This window comes from Uloborus diversus, chromosome 10 (genome assembly GCF_026930045.1).
Source record: "Uloborus diversus isolate 005 chromosome 10, Udiv.v.3.1, whole genome shotgun sequence".
Taxonomy (NCBI): domain Eukaryota; kingdom Metazoa; phylum Arthropoda; class Arachnida; order Araneae; family Uloboridae; genus Uloborus; species Uloborus diversus.
In genome coordinates this window covers 96,952,034-96,973,507 of record NC_072740.1, presented here as the reverse complement: position 1 = coordinate 96,973,507, position 21,474 = coordinate 96,952,034, and the positions used below count along the sequence as shown (strand labels likewise).

General features: G+C 33.1%; 1 protein-coding gene across 1 annotated transcript in view; it reads right to left on the bottom strand.

The window, feature by feature from the left end:
- Nucleotides 1–21,474, bottom strand: part of LOC129231100 (inversin-like) — a 41,442-nt gene that overhangs the window by 7,605 nt on the left and 12,363 nt on the right. Inside the window, exons 2-3 of the mRNA XM_054865347.1 lie at nt 5,635–5,965; nt 2,310–2,483 (exon numbers count right to left, since the gene is read on the bottom strand). Coding sequence (XP_054721322.1) covers nt 2,310–2,483; nt 5,635–5,901 — 441 coding nt within the window. The 5' untranslated portion in view covers nt 5,902–5,965. The remainder of the gene's footprint in view (nt 1–2,309; nt 2,484–5,634; nt 5,966–21,474) is intronic.

Genomic DNA, 21,474 nt, shown 5'->3' with positions numbered 1-21,474 from the left:
CAATATCATGTTGTAAACACCAAAATGAAACGTCTTCCTAGCAATTCAAGATAACGTAATATTCCACGTTCAAAGTTGGTGCAAAAGGGCTGGTACACCACCAGATTTTGACGTGCTATACAACATCGATTGATGAGACACATAGACGTGTTTTGGGCTGTTCTGAGAGAACATAATTGGTGGTAACACGAATGGTGTGCTCAGAACGAGCTTTGAACGCTTTTGTGCTGCTTGGGTGCATACTAAACCTTTTTAGTCTGGTATCATGATCTAAATCTGAAAGTCCCCTTACTAGTCTAGCAACTCTTCTTTAAACCTTTTCCAATAAAGAAATATCTTTCCTGAGATAAGGAGACCAGAACTGAATAGCATACTCCAAATGAGGTCTTACCAAACTTCTATACAGTGCTGGCCAAATTATTAGACTAAGACGTTTAAAAGCAAATTCTTTATTGATTACATAACTATAGACACATTAACGAACAGTGAAATAATTATCTAATATTTAGTAAGCATTCCCTTGTTCCTGATGAGCATTTTAAGTCTTTTTGGCATACTTTACACCATTTCTTAACTTTTTGAAAAAGGAGGTAAAAAATTGTTTATACTCACTATTATATATACTCACATACACAGACTCACTAATTACCTAAAACTAACTTTAAATATAACAGAACACACTAATAAAAAGAACTAGGGAACTGTTTAAGCTGATTGAGGTTATGTTCCTGGTAGGTAGATAAACAAAGAACATAAACAAAGCAGACAGTGCTGCCACCTGCAAACATTAAATTATTCTAAAATAATGTAATAATCAGTGTACAGTATGTACTGTACTTTAACTGTAAAATAAATAGTATTTTAGTACAAATAGTGTACAATAAACAAAAAAAAAAAAACTCTTTAGACTAATAATTTGTGGCCAGCACTGTATAAAGGCAGAAAAACTTCCTTAGATTTGTTTGAAATAGATCTTTATTGATAAACCCATGTATTCTGTTGGCTTTATTACTTGCAATGCTGCACTCTTAAATAAACTTGAAATCCTGATCGATTAAGTCACCCAGAACAAGAACATTTTCTGTCTGACTAGTGACCGAAACCTGTAAATAATAACTTGTACACTTATTTCCATGACCAAAGTGTAGCACTTGACATTTCCCTATATTTACTGCCATGCTCCATCCATGCACCACTAAGTAATATGATCTAAATCCTCTTGAAGCTGCTTTACTCTTTCTTAATTTTCTACAATCCCCTTAACTTTTACATCATCAACAAAACAATCCATATTTCCAAAAATATTTTCATGAATGTCATTCATAAAAAATTATAACAAAAGAGGCCCTAAAGCTGATCCCCGAGGAACCCCACTTAAAACATCACTTCATTTAGAATGATTTCCCTTTACAACTACTTTCTATTTCCTACCAGTCAGCCAGTTCTTAACCCAAAGTAAAATTTTCCCTTCTATTCCTGTATCAGCTAGTTTGCTAAGAAGAGCAACATGTGGTACCTTACCAAAAGCTTCTTGAAAATCAATATAAACAACATCCACACACTTTTTATTATCTAAAGCCAAGGTAACCTTGTCATAGAAATACAATAAATTAGTACCACACAATTTTCCTTTCCAGAAACCATACTGCAAACTAGTCAACAGACTACTAGTCTCCAAGAAATCTATAATCTTGATGTCACACCTGTAACTGATTTTGTCACAATAATAACCGTAATCAAAAATTCATAAAATTCAACTTTTCATCACAAATGAGATTTTTTTTAAGTAAAATAGGACCTGAATCATTGAGAAATTATTTAAAAAATCCAGAAGATCATTAGTACAATAGATTCAATTGTTTCATGACATTCAAAAACTATAACTTTTTTTCTGTCACCCCCGTAATTACACATTTTTTAGATTTTCTACAACTTCCACTAATAATCACAAACTAATATTAGGTGATAATTATGTCGGATGTACACTTAATCATTCCCTGTTTTCATCAAAACTTAAACAGCATTTTTGAATAAAATATGAGCAACTTCAGTTGTGTAAACGTCATGATCGTAAATCATGAATTGACACGAGTGTTCAAGGAAAGTAAATTCAAAGGTAACTATAGATGCACTTCTCTTACTTCAAATTTTACGTTCTTTCAAGTCAACATTTAAATATTTACCTTTCCATAAATTAAGTATAAAATAAATTAGTTTCTTTTTTTTTCCTTTTTTATATCTAGCAAAAAAAAAAAAAAAAAAAAAACCACACACCGAAGAAGCACTAACTTATTAAAGTAAAAACTTACTCTTGTAGCATCTTGCAAATCAATCTCACCAGGCTTCAATTTCTTTAAAATCCGTGACAAGCATTTCAGATTTGGGGAAATTGCTGCATAATGTAACGGAGTAGCACCATCAAAATTTCTACACTGTACTGAAGCTTTATGTTGAAGTAAAAGTTTAACACATTGACTGAATCCCTGTGGGGGAAGAAAAATTTCTTAATTATAAATGTCAGTAACATACATTAACATTTAATACACAACCATTATATTTTTAGTAGCAGTGTCTGGAACCTGGCATTGTACAGATTGCTAGCATCTCAAACTAGGTAGTCTACCTTATTATAGAATAAAATCTGAGTACCTATCAACATTCCAAGAAAACAATTTCAGTCAAGGCCCTATCCATCACGGCTTGTGATTAAAAAAAAATCTTTTAATCAAAAAAGTGGCATTTTTAAAATTTAAATTAGGTTTTTTTTTATTTTTAAAAAAATCTTCTAAAAATTCGTAGCTATTAATTACTTTTCATTTGTAAACATAATATATTTCATACAGTAGCTAATCCATTCAGCTTAATTCTAAAGATAACTTCTCTAACTATTCAATACATTTTAAAGATTTACAAATATACTACAATACTTAGATAAAAAGTCATTTTGTTTTATGCTTTGTTTAAAAATAAGGTTTCAATCATCGTGTATGTTTTAGTGTAAAAGAATATGTTGAGCAATTACTTTTCTTAACTATATTAGTGATTTCGTTTTATGCTTTGTTTAAAAATAAGGTTTCCATCATCATGTATGTTTTAGTGCAAAAGAATATGTTGAGCAATTTCTTTTCTTAACTATATTAGTGATGGTGTGTAAGAAAACTGCAAATTTTTATTTTGTTCTATACTGAATTGACTGTAATTTTGGAGTAAAAGCAATATTGCAAGAGTGAAAATCTGTTTCACACACAGAAAGAGGGATCTACGTAGTTTTGCCTGATGAAGTTAAGATTGTATAATGCAGTGGAGTTAAATTTATAGCAACACATTGAAAATGCATAATTAATTTATAAAAATAAAATGAACGGACTTGAACTAATGATTTTGTTTAAAAAAAATCACTAGACTCAAATCAATTGATTTAAATTAATGATTTTTTTTAATCACTTGATTTAATTCAACAAACCCTGCTATTCATTTTAAAAGGGAAAGGTGGGCAGGCCAATCTTTGGGCGATAGGGGGGGGGGGAGGATTACCTCCTTTCCGATTTTGGAAACAATTTAATTATGTAAGTGCAATATGTAATTTGATGTTTTTCTCCATAAAATGCTTCTTGAATATACATATTTTGGCCTCTTCACGTCAAACTCTGAAATGATGGTCCTAGACGAGGCACTGTTCAAAATTTGAAAAAGAAATACACTTTCAAAAAATCAGGCACAAAGTTATTAGAACAGAATTTATTGACAAGTCTAAAAAAGCTGAAAAAATTTCAATGCAAAACTCTTGTTAGTTTGGATGCTTGTTTTCGCTTCCTTTTTTTACAAACGCGTTTTTCTCAAAACAAGTTTTTTCCAACTGATAAACATTCTAGCTAAAAAAGTTCAAGACAAATTGTTCTGAAAATGTGTGCAAAGAAAATTCTTTTTTGAATTAAAATCTATATGAACCTAACTTTAGGATGATAATATTATCAAAAATATTTTTTAATAAAAAAAAGGTGAAAAAATAAATAGTAGAAAGCATAACACTATAATCAAACACCCCAAAAGCATGCTATTTTTCAACTTTTTTGATCATAATTAGGTTTATATTCTTAGGAAATATGTTAATAAAAAATAATAACAAATAAAAATTGTGATTTCGGTAATACCCATCAGCAACAAGCTCTGATGGTGGTCCAGCCATGGACCACCACGTCAAATTAGAAGCACAGCTTCTAATTCAACTAATTCTGGCGGAAATGACTTGAAAAAATAACAGTGTACTTCAAAACATAAGTACAATATCCTCCAAGTTTGAACAAAGTCTGTTTATTCCTTCCCCAGTAAAAAAATGAGAAATATTCAAATTTTGGCCTTCTAAATTGGTTTTCCCCTTAACAATTTTTTAAAAATTTCTTGGATTTCTTTTTTTTAAAAATTATTATTATTTCATGTATTTTCTATTTTGAAAAGTGGGGCAACTGCCCTCACTTGCCCCCTCTGAATATATCTTTGAATCTAGTAGGTGATTGTGCTGCACCCACCGCAATATTGCATTTTTCATTATAAATTTAGAGAAAAATGTAGAGTTTTTACCATCTCTCAAAGTGTTAAAGTAATCAAAAATCAGATCTTTACATCCTTGCTTACATCAGATACACAATCATTCAAAATGCTTAGAACTCAGGAATATCTTCTAAAAAAAAGAGTCAAGTTGACAGTTATGCATCTGGCACCGAAACTTAGGGGCGGATAGTGGAATTTCTGACAACATGTTGAAAAAAGGCAAAATAGCATGTATGGGAGAAAAAAGCATTTTTCATAGGCAAAATTCCTGTAGGATTCTCAGTCAGAATGGGCAAAAATGATCCAGATTCACTTTATAAAAGCCTTGTGAATTCCATGCCTGGACAATGTGTTGCAGTCCTTCAAAGCAAAAGAATATGCAACTAAATATTAAAGTCATTTGCTGATTTTTGTAATTATTATTCTTGTATTTTATTACATAAAGATGGTTGATTTGAATAAAGTTTAGAAAAATTGTCTCAAAACTTTTGCTCAGGTTATTAAGTGAACATCTGAATTATTTTATTTCATGCATTTGTCTCAATTGTTCTAATGCTACATATTGTTGAGCTTTAAAAGGGGGCACAAATTCAAAGCTTCCTTAAGAAACTACTCTATCATTTACAGAAAAAGAGATGACACAGAAAAATAGGCTCAATTTTTTTGCCAGCATCTGTAGTTAAATTTTTTGTAAATTAACAATAACACTTGTACATTAAGCATGGTAAAAACATTCACTTGGATTTATTCAGCATGCAGGAACATTTTCATCTTGAAAAAAAATCTCTAAAATTTCAACAGTAAAAAATATAATTAAAAAAAAAAAAAAACTTTTGATAAAATTCTTAACATATTTGTGAAAGGCAACAGAACTATTTTAGATGATGTGTAATTAGAAATGAGGGTTTTCCAGAAAATTTTGAGACATATGATTTTTCAAATCTCTAAACATAATGACTGATGAAGGTTTTTAAAATTAACTCCTCAATCTTAATGCTGCAAAAATAAACAAAAGAAGCATTCTTTTCATCATGCATCAATTTGCTGTTTGAGAAATTCAGTTAATTTTTTTTTTAAAAATCATACTTTTGCTGCAGCTGCATGGAGTGCTGTTTGTCCCTTGTTATCATTATTATCCACTTGTACTCCAGCCTTCAGTAAAAGTGAAACACAATCAGTGTGATCGTAAACAGTGCTCAAAATAAGTGGTGTTCTTCCAAGTTTATCCTTTTGCTCTAATGCATAAGAAGGTAGAGAAGAGATTAACTTCTTCAGTACACTCTTATTACCAGTTGAACATGCCCCAAGTAGTTTGGGCGATAATGTAGGAGGAAAAATTATTTCTTCAAACATAATGCAGCAAATCAAAAACAATAAATGTAGTATTCAAGAGATGATGCATGGTCTATAAGAACTTCTATAATAAAAAAAAAGACAAAATGAGAGAGAATGTAACAGTTCAAGTTTATATGAAACTACAAGTAAAAAAAATACATCAAATAAATCAGGGGTTCTGAAATTTTCAGGCTCTGCGCCCCTTTTTGCACATTCATGTGAGGTCATGCATTATTGAAATCATAACTCAAGATTCACATTGCCAAGGAGAGGTAAAGGACAGTATCTGCAGAATGAATTTTTGAGATATTTGAAGAAACCCGTTTTGGATTCAAATTTCAACAATAAGGAAATGTTCGAATTTGACGTTTTTATCATACTTTATTTTTAGTGGAAACCAAATAAGCAAGCTTGTACAGTAAAGTGCAATAGATGACAAAAATGCAAAAAAATTTAAAAAAAAAAATCATGGATCAGCCCTTTACCTTCTCACGGCAGCACATACAGTTGGCTCTCTGTTTAACGACGCTCTATTTAATGACTTTCTCTATTTAACGACGGCTTTTCACGGTCCCAGATGGTACACTATAGTGTTAAAAGCGTTCTATTTAAGGACGATTTTTTATGGTCCGTTGAAAGTCGTTAAACAGAGAGCCAACTGTATATACAAAAAAAAAAATAGTTTCTTGGTCAAACGAATGTAATACCTAAGTATCATTGGCATAAAACATCTTCAAACTTCTATTCTTTCAGAACTAGTCTTCTAGATTCTGATTCTTGTAAAACCATTTTTACAGACCACATCAGGAATTATTATTATTTTCAAGTTCAATTTTACACAATCTTAATAACATTAAGTGTATCTCATCTTTATTCATTCATTTGCAAAGGACAACAAAGGCACCTAGGTTATACATCAAGAAAAATGAATAACGATGCTAGATACAAATACAAATGTGATGCCCAGCAACAGGCACTGGGCCCAGCTAGTCTGCTCCTAATCAATTTATTAGTCTCCAATGAAGATCAAAAGCCTTCCTACAGCTATACACCCTCTCACTCTTTACAGCCTCTTCAAGGTAAGCTGTTTCAAATGCTGACAAGCCTACTAAAGTAGTAGTGTTTCCGAATTTTTAGGTTTACCCAAGATTTTAATAGCTTAAAACAATGAACCCTTATCCTAGTTTTTGTATAAAACTTAATCTCTCATTTTGATAAAATTTAAACAACTGAATCTTGTCCGCTCTAACTCTCCTTTGCTCCAGGTTATACATATCAAGACTTTTAAGCTTAGTACCATAATCAAAATCTGAAAGACCCCTTATTAACCCGGTAGCCCTTCTCTGAACCCTTTTGTTTTCAATAAAGAAATATCTTTCTTCAGATAAGGAGACCAAAACTGAATATCATACTCCAAATGAGGTCTTACCAAACTTTTATATAAAGGCCGAAAAACCTTCTTAGATTCGTATGAAATAGATCAGGGGTTGATTAAAAAGTTTTATTTTCAAGTCTGCATTTTGTGAATAAAAGAAATTTTTATAAATTTTTTTCTTTTTGTAAAAAAAAAAACTTTTTGAGTGTTTTTCTTCTATTATTTTGTGTGAAAACAATCCTGTCATGCCGTAAGAAGAGCATGCATGGCTATCACAAATTTCATCTGAAATACCTTTGGCCTGATAAATGACATTGATAAATTTGCTGCAAATAAATGACTTGGAGGCTGTAGGGTTTTTTTTTTTTTCAGATATTTTTGATTTCACACCAACTGATTGTGCTTTACAAGTAATGAAAAATCTGATTTTACACATAAAATTTTGTAAAAGGTTTAATTAAAAAAAAAAAAAATGAACTTTTGATAAGTGGCCCCTTTTAGGATATAGAATTTGGTGCAGGGGCGCAAAGAAGACCCGTGCCTGAATCATGCTTTAACCATTTGCAAAAATTTAACCTGTTAACACCTTTCATTTTGATAGATTTAAACAACTGAATCATGTCCCCTCTGACCCTCCTTTGATCCAGACTATACATATCAAGCCTATTAAGTCTGTTATCACAGTCTAAATCTGAAAGTTCCCTTACTAGTCTAGCAACTCTTCTTTAAACCCTTTCCAATAAAGAAATATCTTTCCTGAGATAAGGAGACCAAAACTGAACAGCATACTCCAAATGAGGTCTTACTAATCTCCTATATAAAGGCAGAAGAACCTTCTTAGATTTATTTGAAACAGATCTATTGATAAATCCAAACAATCTATTGGCTTTGTTACTTACAATGCTACACTGTTGACAAAACTTGAATTCCAGATTTATTGAGACATCCCGATCAATAACATTTTCTGCCTGACTAATGACTGAACCCTGTAAATAATAACTTGTATGCTTATTTGCATGACCTAAATGTAACACTTGACCGTTCTCAACATTAACTGCTGTCATATCCCACTTATTGTTCTGTTAGTGATATGATCTAAATCTTCTTGCAGCTGTTTTACTTGTTCTTCATTTTCTACAATCCCCATACCTTTGACTTCATTAGCAAAACAATTCGTGTTTCCTGAAATATTTTCATGAATATCATTTGTAAAAATAATAAACAAAAGGAGCCTTAAAACTTATCAAATGATCAAGATAGAAATGAAAACATAATGTTTAATTGTACATTGATAAAAATACATGCATTACATGAAAATTGTTGGGTCTGATGACAAACAGCTTTCAGAAAAAAAGCCAAAATTATAATAAGGGAAGAGGGGCACATGTGAACATTTTTTTTCACTTCTTAATTTTTCAAAAAATATCATCATTTTCTCAGAGCAAAAGTGTCCCCATGATTAAATAGTCTTCTCTTTGTGACCTGGAATTATTTCAGATTTTTTTTTTAAATTTATTTATTTACTTTATGGAATTTTTAATAAATGACTTCACAAGTCTCTATAGGGGGGTACATGTAAACACAATTGAAAAATGTAGGACAAGCATCACATTTCAACAAAAAACTATGTAATATGAAACATAATATACATATATACCAATTGTATTGAGAGGTTTGTAACCTATGTTGTGTCAGTTTAAATTGTACAGTAACTGTTAATAAGAAAATATATTTTTCGAATTATGTAACTCTGCTAACTCAATGCTTAAAGTTTCGTTTCATTCGATAGACAACAAATATAAAACTGAACAATACAAAGAATATTTTATTTTACGAAGTTTATTCTTGTTGTACACTGCAGAACCTTTTATCCGGGAACCAAAAAACCGGGAAACCAGAAAACCAGCAACTATTTGCTGGTTTTCCCATCATTTTTAAAAGAAGCATTTTTGGCAGTTTAAAAAACTAAGCATTTTTTTGAAATGCCTAAAAGAATATTAACAGTTTCGTAATAAATACCATATTACTCAGGAATCAGTAACTAGGGAAAATATTTACAAAAACGAACTTCAAAGGGTTATCCTTTATGCGGAACAAAATTTCCGAAATATTTTCTTGACTTAAAACGTACTTCACTCGTAAGTCTGAAACTTTCGTGTTTTATTCCAATTCAAAACTAAAGAAATGAATATTGTCGTCTCAGAGCAGCAGTAGGGCATCTTAGTGTTATTCCTGGGATTAGATTTCTTAGTGTTGCTCTGAGGTGATGGTATTGTCGCATTCTAATGCAATATCTTATTGAATGGCCTTTAATTAAAGCCGTTTAGAGCGTAAGTGATGTTGCAAAAATGCGGGAGACGCCGAAAACCAGATTTGCAAATTTTCCGGATAGTTGATCGTAGAATCTAGAAATTATTCCCGCAAGACTGTTAATAAGGCTGCAAGAACTCATAAATCAAATTTCTACTGATAATAACTCAATGCAAAAGCAATAGTTATCAATAACTACCGTAACTGCAAATACAAAACTTGTAAAAAAAATTGAAAAAAAAAAAAAAACGCATTCATAAAAACAAATTTGTTTGCACACTATAGTAGAAAAATCACACATTTATGTTCAAAAACTTGTTTCTTGTCTTTCCCTTCATTTTCTTTCGTTTTAAAACACCGAAAAGTTTCTTTTTTCTTTTTCAAACTGAATGTGAGGGCCTCAGGTCTTATTGATAGCATCAGTTTTTTTTTAATGTTTAAGTTATTCTCTCTCTAGTAGTTTTTAATATTTTCATATTTAAAAGTATTTTTTGACTGTTTTCTTCTTATTTTAATGTGTAATACTATTTATTAAAGTAATTTAAGTTTAATAAACAATCGGCGAATAGCGCTTTTTAACAATCCAGAAAACCGGGAAATTCAGATATATCCGAGAATAGCAATGGTCCCGAACTTCCCAGATAATTGGTTCTCTACTGTAGTGCATTTAAGCTTCATACAGAATATGAAGATTAATTTAAAAATTACTTTAAATTCTAGTTTTTGGTCAAAGGAAAATAGTTTGTCTTTTTTTCCCTTGTAAATATTATATAATACTACATTGTTGGCCAACTATTTAGTAACAAAAGGATTTAAAAATGAAAAATAATAAAAAATAAATAATTAATAATAATGTGGTACTAATTTATATATATTATATGAATGTATGTTTCTGGGGGTGGGTTTGTGTGTGTGTATGTTCCTATACAAATCTACAGTTTAGGTCAGATTTCTTTGGCACAGAGGTAAATTGCTGCTCAGGAATTCATGTAGGGTTTTTTTTGGACTTTTAAAAAGATCGAAAGAGGTATAAATTTATATTTTGAGTCACTTTAAATTGCTCTTTTTTACACGAACAATTTTTCGTATTGTTATGAATTTGGTCTGAATGAAAAGCGTGTAAAAAAATATCCCAGATGAAGTTTCTTCAAAGATTAAACGATAATCATTAAATTTGTGAATCTTGGTTCCAAGCAAAAGAAAATGACTAGCAACTTATAGCCACCAGGAAATATTTTAAATACAATCAACAAAAAAAGTATCTTAAACAATGGATGTTAATGCGTTTTAAGGGCAAGCGTGGATGTATGGCAAGAGAACCGTACATATATGAAATGTTGCTATTCAGCGTTTCTTAAAATGAACCCTGGGAAGCCTCAAGGATTCGTTGAGACCTTTTACAGTTTTACTTAAGGTGCATGCTTCCGTTGAATTATAAATGTTCAATAAAAAATCCTGTAACAATAAGGATTGCGTTTAATTTTCTATCACTATTTTGAACAATCACCAGCAGAGAAGATACTAAAATTGAGTTAGGTATTAATAACGAATTCATTCTACCCTATAAACAGGTCCTTATAGCACGTGTATACTGTAGAAATTGGACTTCACACCAAATTACGGTACAGTTGGAAAAGTGAAGCAGCGCACCCCACATTACCAGCTTGGCTGACACAGGACAACAACATTTTAGACTGTTTCAGCATTAAAACACTTAACATTCATTAAAACAACATCTGGTTCATATTTGCAACAGAAATTTAAATTAATGTTGTATGAAACTTATACAAACCAATATGCAATATGTATATGTTCTCTATACTATTCCATGATTTACGTAGGATATTTACCTGATTTGGTTCAATTAAGTTAAGGGTGCTCTTCACTGAGAGTCTGAAAGATTCGGATCTAATGTTAACCTACCAGGAAAGTTGGAGCTTGTTTTACAAATTCCTGTGAAGTTTTCGGATCAATTTTTTTTTCTGAGTATTTTTCAAGACCATGTCGGTGTATTTTAGTTTTTACTTTTTTGATGTGTCCATTCTCCGATTTTTTAAAATTCGAGAAAAAATGAATTTCTTCGAAAACGAAGTACTGTTGGATATTTCGCTCTGTAAAACATCTGGAACTCGTGCTATCGAAATTTTAAGAACGCCCTAACACGCAAAATATTTTCAGCTCTCTTTTGAGATCTTGTTTGAAATAATGCGACCATTTTTTAAACAAATATCGGGTTCTAACTATTGAAAAAAATTTCAAAATACGTTCACTTTTTGCATTTGCCCCGCTCCTCATAGTAAACGCCCCTTTTTTGAGGGGAGAGAGCTAATGGGGTGTAAGATTTATTACCCTCTCATTGGTTCCCCTCATTGACCTTCGCTGGACATTCTCCTCTTTTTTCCTAAGGCTTTCTTGAAGAATCAAGTGCTTTTGAAAGTGATTTCATGTAGATGCGTGCTATAAGCTGTTAAATTAGCAACATCTGCTTTTTTTTTTTTTTCAAATTTGTGGTTTGAAAAGAAATAGATTGGAAAGGGATATTTCTGAGTCAAATTGTTTATTAAGAATATAATGAACATTGTTACAATACTGTCGAATGCGAAAAGTTAACATTTTTCCCTTCCAGTAGAAAAATATTTTTATATATGGATTAAATCGTATTCTAGATTCCAGATACTAGGTATTTTGCATCGTTTTTCATGTGTTTTATGTTACTACAAATGTACACACATAAAGTGCTTTCCACAGCTCAACAAATGTTTTTGAAAATTATTTGTGTCTTTAAGAGCCAGACTCGTCAAATTTCTTTAGAAGGTAGATACACATTGAACATGTAATTCATAATATACAGTAAAATTCATTGAATTTCAGAATCGGGACTAGAAATTTATTTGGTTGAAACAAGTATTTCGTTGCATTAGTATTAGTGATGTGGATCGGGTAAATACCCAGCGGGTAGGTAAATATTTCTTGGGTATTTACCCAAGGCATGGGTAAATACCCAAAAACTGGGTATTTTACAAAAAAATGCAAAAAGTGAATGGGATTTTTTTTTTAAATCTAAATATGAAATAATTGGTAAAACTGATACAAACATATGTATTACACAGTTTATAATATTTTTTACTGAAAGACTTGATGAAATTATGAAAGAAACATATCGTGAAACAAGGAATCTTTCTTTTCAATGTCATAATTGGAGAAGTATAAGCAATTCAATGATGAACTTCAGAATTTCAAAATCACAATCTAGTTAGTCATATCGAAAATGAAAAAAAAAAAAAAAAAAAAACGAAAAAGGAAGCATGAGGGATGTTTGGAAGAATAAGCTGAGAAGTTATTAAGACTGTGATGTTATTAAATTATTTTATTGGAAGTTTTCACATTAATAAGAAAAAAAATCAAAATATTGTTTTCTGTTGCCTTGCTCATTTGCTCCCCAGTACTTCACGAAGATTTATTCAAACTATTTTTAATACACGCAATTAGTGACGTAGGGTGGTAAGGTAAATATTTTTTGGGGTATTCATCCGAAAGCAGGGTAAATCCCCTAGTAATTTTAGCATTTTGCAAAAAAAAAAATTGGGAGGTATCAAAAAATGATGATTTTCTTTTTAAAACATAAACCGTAAAATGAAAGATTAAAAATATAAAAATTAATGTATTATAATTTTTTTAATTAAAGGCTTAATGAAATCTTATCAAAAAAAAAAAAAAAAATGTCAGAATTTAGAATGAACTATTCTAAAACTTAAATGGGATGTTTGCTTTTTTTTGTAACAAGTTAAGCTTTTCTTTTTTTATATAATAGCTTTTTATAACTGATATTTGGCTATCAACATTGAGTAGGCATTTCCAACACATTTAATGTGAATACCACATTAGATTGCTTAGTTGTTTCACACAATAATTCTTTAAATATCTAAAATATAATTCTTTAAATATGTTCTTAAAAAAAATGCATATCAAAATACAATTTTTGGGTAAAAATTTGTTGTTTTGTATATGGTTGGTGATATATACATAGTGGAATACATACAGAAAAGTATTTTAGTTGAATATAAAGTTTTGAAAAAAATACCCGGGTAAATACCCATTTTGGGTATTTACCCAGGTATATACCCTGGGTATTTACCCCTAAAAATAAATACCCGGGTATTTTACATCACTAATTAGTATACGTTGTAATAGGATTTTACTGTATTTCTCTTTAGAAAACTTCCTAAGGAAGAAAACAATGCATAATTTGACCCCAAATAGAATCGTGAAACGTTTCTTATGGGGTCGCAATATTACTCCTTATTTTAAGACATGTACGATATTATACAGTTTTTAAAACATTACGTGAGAAACAAAATAGCATAATTTTTGTTTTCCAGTGCAGCAATGCAAATTGTAGCTAATCTTATTTTTAATAAAGACTATTTCCTAGCTTACATTTTGTGTCATAATTCCTGCGTTTTACCTCAAATTTTTATTTATTGCCGGAAACAATGAAAAAAAAAAGTTAAAATACTTATTTTTAATTAACTGTTTTGGAAATAGCTTAAATATATCGATATTGCGATTAACTGCAAGTTTTGAGTGTTTAAATCAAAAAATCATGTACTTGTGTTATTCCATACTTTTCAGAGCGAATCAAGCTTGTACAGATAATCTTTACAATTAAAAAACATGTTTTATATTTTTTTAAGTACGTTGCTTAAATATTATTTCTCCAACAGCGCTATCATTTTTGAAAAACAACTAAAATTCAGGACAATATTTATTCTTCCAGAAAAAAAATAAGTTTTTTTTTTTTGAGCAATTGTGAATGCTTATTATGTTTACTTGACCAAAGCTGATGTTGCTCTGATTTTTCAGAATGTCATGATGACAAGAATAACTCTAGCTCGTTGTTTTAATATTTACTAAGAAGTCAAATTTTCGTCGCCATGGTTACTAATTGTTTGTGTTCATTCAAGGTTTAACTTAAGTAGATTTTACTTTTAAAAGGGGAGGGGGTGTAAAATTACATTTCAGGAAAAAAAAACATCAATGTGGATGAAATTAAAAACAAAATTTCATCCAAATACAAAATTTCCAGATTACTAATACCGACATTTAAGATTGATAAGAAAACAAAAATACAGAAGGCTTTCTGATGTCTTCAGAAACTTTTCACAATAGAAATAGTTTTTTTTTTTTTTTTTTTATCTTTTTAAGAATTTTGGAAGTTGTATTTTTGGAGAATAAAAATACTTTTCAAAAACATTTATTCAGTTGCGGAAAACATTCCGTACACCAACATACTCATTAAATACGTAGGAAATCATGAAAAATATATTAGTAATTTAATATGATTCGGTTAATGTAAAAAACACACCATGCTAGAATTACTAAGCATTGTATGTATTAGTTTTTATGACGTTTTCAGCCTTAAGGTGTGAACAATATAGAATGGGGGTTACAAGTTTTCATTGCTTTCTATTTTCATTCTCAGAAGCTAGATCAGTAATTTAATACAATGTAGAAAAAATTAATTACGGGCATTAATGGTTTTCAGGTCACATAAGCACCCCCCCCTCCTCCCTTAAAAAAACATCATTAAAGATCGTCTCAAATTTCGTTTTTATGACTTTAATTTCGAAAAATTTCGGGAAGGGAGTTTGCGAAAAGTCCTTCTTTGACCATAAAAAAAAAGTCGTCTAAAATTGCATTTTTGGAACTTTGATTTCAAAAACCTGCATGTCCCAGAACATAACTAAAGATGGCCTACAATCATGTTTATAACATTTTGAAAATTTTGCCTCCCCCCCCCCACCCCCAACATCACACTAAGACTGCGTTTTTAGACTATTTCGAAATATTTCGGGGAAAGCTTCCGAACTCCCATTTTCTAAATACTACCAGAGATCGTTTTTTTTTCGAGAACATTCGAAATTTTTTCGAAAATTTTATTTTCGAGAAAATTAAAAGGCATAGCCCCCAAACAGAGTGCTTGGAAAAATAGGGAGTATTTCTCAGTAAATAGTATGCTTACGATAAAGATCATATTAATTAAATATAGAAATGGTTCCCTCTTTTAAACAAGAAGCTAAATCCTTTCTCTCGCTGTATTTACATATTACTAGGAGTCAATAGAATAGAAAATGTGGGATCTCAAAAAAGATTTTTGTTCAGTACGAATGATAAAATCACTAATACTCATTTGATTAGAACATTCATTTTATTCTGTGACTGAAGACACGATACTATAATTTTTCGGCACAGAAGTGCGTAACACAGAACTTTAAAAAAAAAGTTTGTCTTTGTTTTTCTTTTCGTTTTTTTTTCTTTTTTTAATTGTGAAATACCCTTACTTGTACTTATAATTGCTTTCCTAAATGTAAGCTGTTCATTTTCATTTTTGTCGTAACTTTATGTATTTCCTGCAAATCTGTTTCTTGTAGTGATGGGCATAATCGAGTACTCATAATCGAATCACTCGATTATTCAAAATCATTTGAGAACTCGATTATCGTATCTCGAGTTCTCGATTATCACTTTTCGAGTTCTCGAGCGATGAACTTCTCGAGTTCTCGATTATCACTTTCCGAGTTCTCGAGCGATGGACTGCTCGAGTTCTCGATTATCACTTTCCGAGTTCTCGAGCGATCAACTGCTCGAGTTCTCGTTTGTCTTTTCCGAGTACTCGAGCGATCAACTGCTCGAGTTCTCGTTTGTCTTTTCCGAGTACTCGAGCGATCAACTGCTCGAGTTCTCGTTTGTCTTTTCCGAGTACTCGAGCGATCAACTGCTCGAGTTCTCGCTTTGAACTTCTCGAGATGTTGAGTTCTCGAGATGTTAAGCTCCCGAGATATTGAGTTCTCGAGATGTCAATCACTCGAGCAGTGCAATTTTTGATCGATTTGAGAATCGAATGAACCTCTCAATATAGTTGACTTCTGACAGGGGTGCCCACCTAGGAAGGTGGGGATCGTGGCGCAGACTGCGCCCTTGACACTTTTAGGGAGAAGGGGTGTTTTAAGGGATATTTTTCTTATTTTGGGGGGGGGCTCTTTGATATTGAAGGGGTGCGCCCTTGACCTTAGGGGGCACTCCTGCTTCTGAAGTGACCCCCAGGGGAGGTGGGTCATAGCGCAGACTGCGCCATTGAAATTCTCAATGGACGTTAATCTTTTTTAGGGAATGTCCTTCTTGAGGGGGGGGGTGTTTTGAGGGATAGTTTTCGCTTTTTTGGGGGGTGGGGTGGTCTATGCGATATTGAGGGGGGTGCCCTTGTCCTACGGGCGGGTGGACACCCCTACTTCTGAAGAGTTTCAGTTGCAGGGGCGGATCTGTCATTTAGGGGGGCCAGAAGTCTAGCTTTGAAAAGTGAATGACTTTACTTATGAATGGTCATGGTTTTTGTTGCCTTCGGAAAATATATGCATTGAGACCCTTTAACCCTTTCCCCAGAAAAATTTGGAGTGACGGGTTGAGCTGAGGTGCCCAGAGGGGAGGTGGGTCATAGCGCAGACTGCGCCATTGAAATTCTCAATGGACGTTAATCTTTTTTCCTTCTTGAGGGGGGGGGGGGGGTTGAGGGATAGTTTTCGCTTTTTTGGGGGGTGGGGTGGTCTATGCGATATTGAGGGGGTGCCCTTGTCCCACGGGCGGGTGGGCACCCCTGCTTCTGAAGAGTTTCAGTTGCAGGGGCGGATTCGTCATTTAGGGGGGTCAGAAGTGTTAGCATAAAATATTATTTTATTTTTTTTCTTATTCTCGGTCCACAGCCGATAATTTAAAGAAAATAATTTAAAGTTAAGTGTACCTACTTTAAGCCCAGTCTGGTAAAAGTAGAACCTGTCAACTAGTTGGTGCTAACACTTCAATCGACGATTCCCCCACGCCATAATTAATGGCGACTGTTTACTGAAACCATCGGAGATTGCATGTCTCGATGTGTCGATTCAGAAAAGTTGAGTTGTCACCTGATCGACTTGAATTAATTCCACTCGTTGACCGCACGTGCTATGGAGAGGAGTACGAATATTCGCGGCAGTGGAATATGCAAATGAGTGATGGTCGAAGTAGAAGTTAGTGTGGTGACGTCATCGAGGCATGGAATCTCATTGGTTGATAAAACATATATATTGTGGCGAGTGGCAGCAAGCGAGGACTCTCGTTTTTCTTCTTTCAACGATCCCCAGTGGTTGGTTCTGATCGTGAAGCCTAGTCCGGCTCACGTGTGGGGGGGTTTTTCCCCGCGATGCTAGCGGTGGTTTTTGTGGTATGTGATGTTTAATCTTCCAAGTCCTGGAATTAGTGAGTCCAGGTGAAGAACCTGTTGTGTTGTGTCCGGCCAATTAAAATGTCGGGGATGTGAGTTCCACGTGTCTACCTGTGATGCTCACCGATCTACGAATTGTGTAATGTTGCCTGTTCAGTATGGACATTCCTGAAGTGTGATTCGGCGGACCTTTTTGTGAGTCTTCAAGCTGATCCTTCGGAGTGGCAAGCGATTGCATCGACGTTTTGGTGACATTTTTCTTTATTTTCTGGAACCACTTTTGTTATGATATTTTGGGGGTGTATTTTATGGGGATGTTATTCTAGTCATATTTAATAAATGTATTTTTCTGAAACATGTTTTTTTGCTTGTCTCCAACTTGACATTACACGGCCAGTTAATGTTGGCTTAGTTTAAATATCTTAACTTTTGGATTTTAAACTTAATTTAATTTATGCCAACAAAGTGGTAGCAGAGCTCGGTCGAATGTCATTTTGGTTGGAGACAAATTTGCAAAAGTTTTCAGAATAATGGAAAGGGACTATCGAAACATTAAGAAACTTAACTCCTGCAATTGGGCAACATGGTCGAAAAATATGAAAATGGTACTGATAGAAAGAGATTTATGGGAATTAACCCAAACAAAATTAGAAGAAGGTATTTCGGCAGAAATAAAGAAACGGAGGGGCCAAGCAGTGGCGATTATTTACCTCAACATAGAGGATGAGTTAAAACAACTAATAGATGATTTAGACGATCCATATGCTGTATGGATGTCATTGAAATTGAATTTTGAACCTCCGTCTTTAGCCCGTGTTGCCGGATTGTGGAAGGAGTTTTTTTCTAGCAGAATTAATGAAAAAGAAACTATTGGAATGTTCGCGGCTCGATTGAAGTGTTTGCTCCGACAGTTGGAGGAGAATGGCTATAAAATGGATGAGAAATTAAAGGGATTTCAACTAATACGTAGTTTAGATCAAAATTTTAGGGGAATAGTACAAAATATTTATAGATGGGATGAAAGTAAATTTAACTTTTCAAATGTTTTGGATGAACTTTTAGCAGAAGAGGGGAGATTAAAATTTTTAGGAAATGAAAATTTTGGAAATAGTAGTTCAGGTGTTAATGCTTTTTCTGTTCAAAATAAACACCAGACTGGGCGGAAAGTTGAAAATGTAAATAAATTTGAAACGAGAGTTTGCTTCACATGTGGGAAAAAGGGGCATATTTCGGCTCGGTGTTGGAGCAGAAAACCAAATAATCAAAATAAAGGTAATCGTAATTTTTCCAAACAAAGTAATCCCCCTAAGGCTGGAATGTTTTGCACCATCAGTAAAATATCAGGAGTGCAGGCCAACAACACAAATTTGAAGGAGGAAATACCAGTATTTTTACTGGATACAGGTGCCACGGCACATTTCTGTAAAGATAGGGACCTATTTTGTGAATTGAGGCCTGTTAAAAATACAAAAATGGAAGTAGCTGTGGGCAATGTAAATAGTCAAGTCGAGGGGGTAGGGAAAATTGTTTTCGAAATTAAAACAGATGGTAAGCTAGTAACCATCACATTGAATGAGGTCTATTATGCTCCAACACTTAGACGAAATTTGCTTTCTGGATCCAGGATAGACAGTCTTGGTTTTTCATTAAGGTGGTATCCTGGTAAAATATGTATTTTTAATAATGATGGTATCAAACTTTTTTCTGCATTTTTAATTGATAAATTGTATTTTGTAAAACCCACTTCATTTTTAAGTAATCAAAGTAGTGACTCACCACCAAATGTAAATGTAACCGAGGTCAAAGGATTAGACCTGGAGTTGTGGCATGAACGGTTTTGCCATATTAATTATGACAGTATCTTGGAAACTGAAAAGAAGAACTGTGTCAAAGGACTTAATATAAAAAATAGAAACCGGCCAGATTGTGAGCCTTGTATTATTGCAAAGAAAAGAAGGTGTTCATTTAAGCCCACTCCAGGGATAAGGTCTAAAAGACAACTTGAGCTTCTTTTCATGGATCTAGCAGGGCCATTTCCGGTGGAGTCACTAGGGGGGAAAAGATATATTTTTTCCATAATTGATGATTTCTCAAGGAAGTCCACTATTTACTTTCTAAAGTCAAAAGATGAAGCTTTTGAATATTTCCTTAGATACCAGAGGCATGTAGAGAGAGCCCTCAACAAGAAAATTTTGGCCATAAGGTCTGATAATGGGAGGGAATTCACAAATTCTAATTTTGAGACCCACTTAATTAAAGAAGGCATCAGCATAGAAAGAACCAACCCTTATACTCCCGAACAGAACGGGGTAGTAGAAAGATACAATTTGACATTAATGAATGGGGTTAGGGCAATGCTGAAAGACTCTGGACTAAGGGAAGAATTTTGGGCGGAAGCCGCCTTATGCTTCGATTATGTCAGGAATAGAACAGTCCTAAAAGAAAGGGGGAAAACCCCATTTGAGCTGTTCTGGGGAAACAAGCCCTCAGTAAGGCATTTTCGGAGGTTTGGATGTATTGCCTACAGAGGCATGCCAAAACAAAATCTAAAGAAATTTGACTCAAGGAGTAAGAAGGGCATAAGGGTGGGCTACGCAACCCAAGCAAAAGGGTACAGAATTTGGGACCCAGAGCTAAAGAAAATTTTTGAAACTATCAATGTGGACTTCAGGGAAAATTTAATTTGGGGGAAATCAAACTTGAATGGGAATGTAGACAATGATGATGATTATTCTTTTATTAAACCTATTAGTGAAGTTCTCTTAGATAAAGAGATAGATGAAAGAAAGGCTCCCACCCCTTGTGAGGAAATTGAATGGGTGAGGGATGCAGTAAAAAGAAAGACAGGGGACCGTACTGATATCTACTACTATGAAAAAGGAAATAAAACCAGGTTAAGGTCACCCAATGATGTAGAAAAATATTGTAAGAAGAATAACATTGTTTACAATCCTGAACTATTTGATTTCAAAAGTAAAAATGTACCTTATAATCCTTTGTTTGATATTTTTAATTCCCCTAAGGAACAAATGGAACCCGAGCCAGAGGCAAATTTGTCAGAAGTGCTAATTCCCCAAAACTATAATCAATGCTTGAAAACCCCAGAAGTAAAACATTGGCAAGAAGCCATGTCAGAAGAAATGAAAGTGATTCAAGAAAGGGGGGTGTGGCAGTTAGTTCCCCAGCCAGTTGGTAAACCAGTACTTGGTAATAAGTGGGTCTATGACTTGAAGAGGAATGCTAAAGGGGAAATTGCCAGGTTTAAAAGCAGATTGGTTGCGATGGGAAACAGGCAGGTGGCAGGAGAATCGTATTCTCAGGTTTTCTCCCCAGTTATCAATTTTTCCCTGATCAGAATGTTTTTCTCAATTCTGGTGATATTCCTGGGTTGGAGCCATTTTCAATTAGACGTAAAAAACGCATATCTTTATGCTGATTTGCATGAAGAAATCTATATGCGACAACCACAGGGTTTTGTAATCCCGGGAAAAGAAGACTGGGTATGCCGTCTAAAGAAATCGCTATATGGTCTCCATCAATCGGGGAGAAATTGGTACCTGGAAATTGATAAGGTTCTCCAAGGTCTAAATTTTTTGAAATTTAAATGTAGTAACTGTGTTTATACAAGAAACAGAAATGTGTTTTTATTGAT